This window comes from Mustelus asterias, unplaced genomic scaffold (genome assembly GCF_964213995.1).
Source record: "Mustelus asterias unplaced genomic scaffold, sMusAst1.hap1.1 HAP1_SCAFFOLD_3854, whole genome shotgun sequence".
Lineage (NCBI taxonomy): Eukaryota > Metazoa > Chordata > Chondrichthyes > Carcharhiniformes > Triakidae > Mustelus > Mustelus asterias.
Window position 1 is genome coordinate 1 of NW_027593799.1, and position 7500 is coordinate 7500.

The following is a 7500-nucleotide window of genomic DNA, read 5'->3' on the forward strand; positions in this document are numbered from 1 at the left end:
CGGGGGTCTCCAGTCTCTCTCTATCCCCCCCCCCCCGGGGGTCTCCAGTCTCTCCCATCCCCCTGAGTGGGGGGGTTCTGCACTCTTCCATCCCCGCGCACCCCGGCGTACGGTGGTGTTGCCGATCGGTGAGCTGGTTACAGGTTGTGCATCTTTCCGCAGGCAGAGACGGGATAAGGAGTTTGCCAAGAGGAAGGCAGAGAGAGCAGTGATGAGGAGCCAAATCAGAGCAAAATACCAGCTTGGCCAGGTACAGCCCGCCTGTCAGTGCCCCCTCAGCACTGACCCTCCCACAGTGCGGCGCTCCCTCAGCACTGACACTCCCACAGTGCGGCGCTCCCTCAGCACTGACCCTCCCACAGTGCGGCGCTCCCTCAGCACCGACCCTCCCACAGTGCGGCACTCCCTCAGCACTGACCCTCCCACAGTGCGGCGCTCCCTCAGCACTGACCCTCCCACAGTGCGGCGCTCCCTCAGCACTGACCCTCCCACAGTGCGGCGCTCCCTCAGCACTGACCCTCCCACAGTGCGGCGCTCCCACAGAACTGACCCTCCCACAGTGCGGTGCTCCCTCAGCACTGACCCTCCCACAGTGCGGCGCTCCCTCAGCACTGACCCTCCCACAGTGCGGCACTCCCTCAGCACCGACCCTCCCACAGTGCGGCGCTCCCTCAGCACTGACCCTCTCACAGTGCGGCGCTCCCTCAGCACTGACCCTCCCACAGTGCGGCGCTCCCTCAGCACTGACCCTCCCACAGTGCGGCGCTCCCTCAGCACTGACCCTCCCACAGTGCGGCGCTCCCTCAGCACTGACCCTCCCACAGTGCGGCGCTCCCTCAGCACTGACCCTCCCACAGTGCGGTGCTCCCTCAGCACCGACCCTCCCACAGTGCGGCGCTCCCTCAGCACTGACCCTCCCACAGTGCGGCGCTCCCTCAGCACTGACCCTCCCACAGTGCGGCGCTCCCTCAGCACTGACCCACCCACAGTGCGGCGCTCCCTCAGCACTGACCCTCCCACAGTGTGGCGCTCCCTCAGCACTGACCCTCCCACAGTGCGGCGCTCCCTCAGCACCGACCCTCCCACAGTGCGGCGCTCCCTCAGCACTGACCCTCCCACAGTGCGGCGCTCCCTCAGCACTGACCCTCCCACAGTGCGGCGCTCCCTCAGCACTGACCCACCCACAGTGCGGCGCTCCCTCAGCACTGACCCTCCCACAGTGCGGCGCTCCCTCAGCACTGACCCTCCACAGTGCGGCGCTCCCTCAGCACTGACCCTCCCACACTGCGGCGCCCCCTCAGCACCGACCCTCCCACAGTGCGGTGCTCCCTCAGCACTGACCCTCCCACAGTGCGGCGCTCCCTCAGCACCGACCCTCCCACAGTGCGGCGCTCCCTTAGCACTGACCCTCCCACAGTGCGGCGCTCCCTCAGCACTGACCCTCCCACAGTGCGGTGCTCCCTCAGCACCAACCCTCCCACAGTGCGGCGCTCCCTCAGCACTGACCCTCCCACAGTGCGGCGCTCCCTCAGCACTGACCCTCCCACAGTGCGGCGCTCCCTCAGCACTGACCCTCCCACAGTGCGGCGCTCCCTCAGCACTGACCCTCCCACAGTGCGGCGCTCCCTCAGCACTGACCCTCCCACAGTGCGGCGCTCCCTCAGCACTGACCCTCCCACAGTGCGGCGCTCCCTCAGCACTGACCCTCCCACGGTGCGGCGCCCCCTCAGCACTGACCCTCCCACAGTGCGGCGCTCCCTCAGCACCGACCCTCCCACAGTGCGGCGCTCCCTCAGCACTGACCCTCCCACAGTGCGGCGCTCCCTCAGCACTGACCCTCCCACAGTGCGGTGCTCCCTCAGCACTGACCCTCCCACAGTGCGGCGCTCCCTCAGCACTGACCCTCCCACAGTGCGGCGCTCCCTCAGCACCGACCCTCCCACAGTGCGGCGCTCCCTCAGCACTGACCCTCCCACAGTGCGGCGCTCCCTCAGCACCGACCCTCCCACAGTGCGGCGCCCCCTCAGCACTGACCCTCCCACAGTGCGGCGCTCCCTCAGCACTGACCCTCCCACAGTGCGGCGCTCCCTCAGCACTGACCCTCCCACAGTGCGGCGCTCCCTCAGCACTGACCCTCCCACAGTGCGGCGCTCCCTCAGCACTGACCCTCCCACAGTGCGGCGCTCCCTCAGCACTGACCCTCCCACAGTGCGGCGCTCCCTCAGCACTGACCCTCCCACAGTGCGGCGCTCCCTCAGCACTGACCCTCCCACAGTGCAGCGCTCCCTCAGCACTGACCCTCCCACAGTGCGGCGCTCCCTCAGCACTGACCCTCCCACAGTGCGGCGCTCCCTCAGCACTGACCCTCCCACAGTGCGGCGCTCCCTCAGCACTGACCCTCCCACAGTGATGCTGTCAGTATGAGCCGGGTTTGGTGCTCAGGTGCCTCGGGTGGGCTGTCAGTGTGGAGGGAGTTATACAAATTATTCATTGTTATTCTGACATGGCAAACTGTCAAGTAATCATTGTGTTTATCTCCCTCTCTCTCTCTCTCTGTGTCTCTCTCTCTCTCTCTCTGTCTCTCTCTGTCTCTGTCTCTCTCACTCTCTCTCTCTATGTCTCTCTCTCTCTCACTCTCTGTCTCTCTGTCTCTGTCTCTCTCTCTCTGTCTCTCTCTCTCTGTGTCTCTCTCTCTGTGTCTCTCTCTCTGTGTCTCTCTCTCTGTGTCTCTCTCTCTCTCTCTATGTCTCTTTCTCTCTGTCTCTGTCTCTCTCTCTGTCTCTCTCTCTGTCTCTCTCTCTGTCTCTCTCTCTGTCTCTCTCACTCTCTCTCTGTGTCCCTCTCTCTCTCTATGTCTCTCTCTCTATGTCTCTTTCTCTCTGTCTCTGTGTCTCTCTCTCTCTGTCTCTCTCTCTCTCTGTCTATCTCACTCTCTGTCTATCTCACTCTCTGTCTATCTCACTCTCTGTCTATCTCACTCTCTGTCTCTCTCACTCTCTGTCTCTCTCACTCTCTGTCTCTCTCACTCTCTGTCTCTCTCACTCTCTGTCTCTGTCTCTCTCTGTCTCTCTCTGTCTCTCTCTGTCTCTCTCTCTCTCTGTCTCTCTCACTCTCTCTCTCTCACTCTCTCTCTGTCTCTCTCACTCTCTCTCTCTCTCTCTCTGTCTCTCTCACTCTCTCTCTCTCTCTGTCTCTCTCACTCTCTCTCTCTCTGTCTCTCTCTGTCTCACTCTCTCTCTCTCTGTCTCTCTCTCTCTCTGTCTCTCTCACTCTCTCTCTCTCTGTGCAGAATGACAGAGATACCCAGCAGTTGAGGGCAGTCACTGGGAAGGTGGACGTTCCAGTCGAACTGGCTGCTGTCATCAAGGTGGGGAGGGGGTCGGAGGGTCCGTCGTCTCGGCTCGGAGAGTTCCGCGGTCTCCCGGAGGTGAACCTGTCCGAACTGAGTAACAGCGCCCAGAGTGCCATCAGCCAACTGCGGGAGAGCGCGGGGAGACAGTGCGCCCTGATGTAACCGTCCACACTCGGGCCAGACACTTACCCCGTCTCTCAAACCCTCCGGCTGCCCTCGCCGGGGCTGGGGGTGGGGGGGCTCCTGGAGGTGGGGGGTTATGGGGAGGGCTCCTGGGGGGAGGGGGGGGGGGTTGCAGAGGGTCTCTTGGGAGGGGTGGGGAGGGTCTCCTGGGGGGGGGGGGGATTGTGGAGGGTCTTCTGGGGGGGGTGCGCTGGGTGGGGGGTACAGAGGGTCTCCGGGGGTTGGGGAGGGGAGGTGTGGGGGGGTGGGTGGGGCGGGGGTCGACGGAGCCAGTCAGCAGCTGAATCCGAAACGTCTCTCTCGAACGTGCTTTTCTCTCGCTTTGGTTCCCTCCAATTGGTTCGAATCCACGTCCTTCCCCACTTCCGGCAAATATTCACCCCAGAAAACAACTGAGCTTTACTCTGTATCCAACCCCGTGCTGCACCTGTCCTGGGAGTGTTTGATGGGGACAGTGTAGAGGGAGCTTTACTCTGTATCTAACCCCGTGCTGTACCTGTCCTGGGAGTGTTTGATGGGGACAGTGTAGAGGGAGCTTTATTCTGTATCTAACCCCGTGCTGTACCTGTCCTGGGAGTGTTTGATGGGGACAGTGTAGAGGGAGCTTTACTCTGTATCTAAACCCATGCTGTACCTGTCCTGGGAGTGTTTGATGGGGGCAGTGTAGAGGGAGCTTTACTCTGTATCTAACCCTGTGCTGTACCTGTCCTGGGAGTGTTTGATGGGGACAGTGGAGAGGGAGCTTTACTCTGTATCTAAACCCATGCTGTACCTGTCCTGGGAGTGTACAGTATAGAGGGAGCTTTACTCTGTATCTAACCCTGTGCTGTACCTGTCCTGGGAGTGTTTGATGGGGGACAGTGTAGAGGGAGCTTTACTCTGTATCTAACCCCGTGCTGTACCTGTCCTGGGAGTGTTTGATGGGGACAGTGGAGAGGGAGCTTTACTCTGTATCCAACCCCGTGCTGTACCTGTCCTGGGAGTGTTTGATGGGGACAGTGTAGAGGGAGCTTTACTCTGTATCTAACCCCCTGCTGTATCTGTCCTGGGAGTGTTTGATGGGGGACAGTGTAGAGGGAGCTTTACTCTGTATCTAACCCCGTGCTGCACCTGTCCTGGGAGTGTTTGATGGGGACAGTGTAGAGGGAGCTTTACTCTGTATCTAGCCCCGTGCTGTACCTGTCCTGGGAGTGTTTGATGGGGGCAGTGTAGAGGGAGCTTTACTCTGTATCTAACCCCGTGCTGTCGCTGTCCTGGGAGTGTTTGATGGGGACAGTGTAGAGGGAGCTTTACTCTGTATCTAACCCCGTGCTGTACCTGTCCTGGGAATGTTTGATGGGGACAGTGTAGAGGGAGCTTTACTCTGTATCTAACCCCGTGCTGTACCTGTCCTGGGAGTGTTTGATTGGGGGACAGTGTAGAGGGAGCTTTACTCTGTATCTAACCCCGTGCTGTACCTGTCCTGGGAGTGTTTGATGGGGACAGTGTAGAGGGAGCTTTACTCTGTATCTAACCCCGTGCTGTACCTGTCCTGGGAGTGTTTGATGGGGGACAGTGTAGAGGGAGCTTTACTCTGTATCTAACCCCGTGCTGTATCTGTCCTGGGAGTGTTTGATGGGGGACAGTGTAGAGGGAGCTTTACTCTGTATCTAACCCCGTGCTGTACCTGTCCTGGGAGTGTTTGATGGGGGACAGTGTAGAGGGAGCTTTACTCTGTATCTAACCCCGTGCTGTACCTGTCCTGGGAGTGTTTGATGGGGACAGTGTCGAGGGAGCTTTACTCTGTATCTAACCCCGTGCTGTACCTGTCCTGGGAGTGTTTGATTTACGATGTGGGAATTTTTTACTCTCTCCTCTCTGTCGATGTGTGATTTGGATTCCCACTCTGTGTGTTGTAGTTTTTTGGGTGGCAGGTGACCAGTGGCTGGGACACAGCTGTCAGTATCTGCATCGCGACTTGTAATACAAATCCTCTGGATCTGAGCTGATCCCTGTTTCTGGCATTCTTTGGACTTTATTGTATAATCGCAGTGCAAATTCGGCACTGCGTTACCGTCCCTCACTCCCAGGGGGCTCCAGGATCGGGGGAGAGTGGGTTACTGCCCCAGAGAGGCAAAATGTGGACATCTGGAGGAGGCCATTCGGCCCCTTGAGCAGATCCACCATTCCATCAGGACACACCTGATCTGTTCGTGTTTCCAGATCCACATCCTCTCTCTCACCTGTGTCAGACTCCTATTTATTGGCCACAGCTCAGCCTTCAACACCATTATTCCCACGAAACCCATCTCCAAACTCCGAGGCCTGGGCCTCGGCTCCTCCCTCTGCGACTGGATCCTGAACTTCCTAACTCACAGACCACAATCAGTAAGGATCGGCAACAACACCTCCTCCGCGATCATCCTCAACACCGGTGCCCCACAAGGCTGTGTTCTCAGCCCCCTACTATACACCTTATACACCCATGACTGTGCGGCCAAATTCCCCTCCAATTCGAGTTTAAAGTTTGCTGATGACACCACCGTAGTGGGTCGGATCTCAAACAATGACGAGACAGAGTACAGGAATGAGGTAGAGAATCTGGTGAACTGGTGCAGCAACAATAATCTCTCCCTCAATGTCAACAAAACGAAGGAGATTGTCATCGACTTCAGGAAGCGTAAAGGAGAACATGCTCCTGTCTACATCAATGGGGACGAAGTAAAAATGGTCGAGAACTTCAAATTTTTAGGTGTCCAGATCACCAACAACCTGTCCTGGTCCCCCCCATGCCGACGCTATAGTTAAGAAAGCCCCACCAACGCCTCTACTTTCTCAGGAGACTAAGGAAATTTGGCATGTCAGCTACGACTCTCACCAACTTTTACAGATGCACCATAGAAAGCATTCTTTCTGGTTGTATCACAGCTTGGTCTGGGGCTCCTGCTCTGCCCAAGACCGCAAGGAACTACAAAAGGTCGTGAATGTAGCCCAATCCCATCGCGCAAACCAGCCTCCCATCCATTGACTCTGTCTACACTTCCCGCTGCCTCGGGAAAAGCAGCCAGCATAATCAAGGACCCCACGCACCCCGGACATTCTCTCTTCCACCTCCTTCCGTCGGGGGAAAAGATACAAAAGTCTGAGGTCACGTACCGACCGACTCAAGAACAGCTTCTTCCCTGCTGCTGTCAGACTTTTGAATGGACCTACCTCGCATTAAGTTGATCTTTCTCTACACCCCGAGCTGTGACTGTAACACTACATTCTGCACCCTCTCCTTTCCTTCTCTATGAACGGTATGCTTTGTCTGTATAGCGCGCAAGAAACAATACTTTTCACTGTATCCCAATACATGTGACAATAATAAATCAAATCATGTTAATTTCCTCTTGTAATAAAGGATAATATTCCATTAAACCGTCATTATTTTCTGTATCTATATATTCACTTTTAAGACTATTTTGTATTCATTTGTGGGACATGGGTGTCGCTGGCTGGGCCGGCATTTATTACCCATCCCTAGTTGCCCTTGGAGGGCAGTTGAGAGTCACCCACATTGCTGTGGCTCTGGAGTCACATGTAGGCCAGACCGGGGTAAGGACGGCAGATTTCCTTCCCTAAAGGAACCAGATGGGTTTTTCCGACAATGGGTCATCAGTAGATTCTTCATTCCACAAATTCCACCATCTGTCGTGGCGGGATTCGAACCCGGGTCCACTCAGTTAATGGAACACCCTCCTCCCCCCGGCCCCCCCCCCCCCCCATTCCGCTGAACAAAGAACAATACAGCACAGGAACAGGCCCTTCGGCCCTCCAAGCCCGTGCCGCTCCCTGGTCCAAACTAGACCATTCTTTTGTATCCCTCCATTCCCACTCCGTTCATGTGGCTGTCTAGATAAGTCTTAAACGTTCCCAGTGTGTCCGCCTCCACCACCTTGCCCGGCAGCGCATTCCAGGCCCCCACCACCCTCTGTGTAAAATAC

At 57.5% G+C, this 7500-nt stretch overlaps 1 protein-coding gene across 1 annotated transcript in view; it reads left to right on the top strand.

Annotated features, from left to right (window-relative positions):
- Positions 1 to 162: 162 nt before the first annotated feature.
- The window catches only part of LOC144490821 (cytochrome P450 11B, mitochondrial-like), a gene marked incomplete at both ends in the record, with an annotated part of 26431 nt that continues 19093 nt past the window's right edge, over positions 163 to 7500 (top strand). The window contains 2 exons of the mRNA XM_078208517.1: positions 163 to 250; positions 3290 to 3510. Of these exons, the coding sequence (XP_078064643.1) occupies positions 163 to 250; positions 3290 to 3510 (309 nt within the window). The remainder of the gene's footprint in view (positions 251 to 3289; positions 3511 to 7500) is intronic.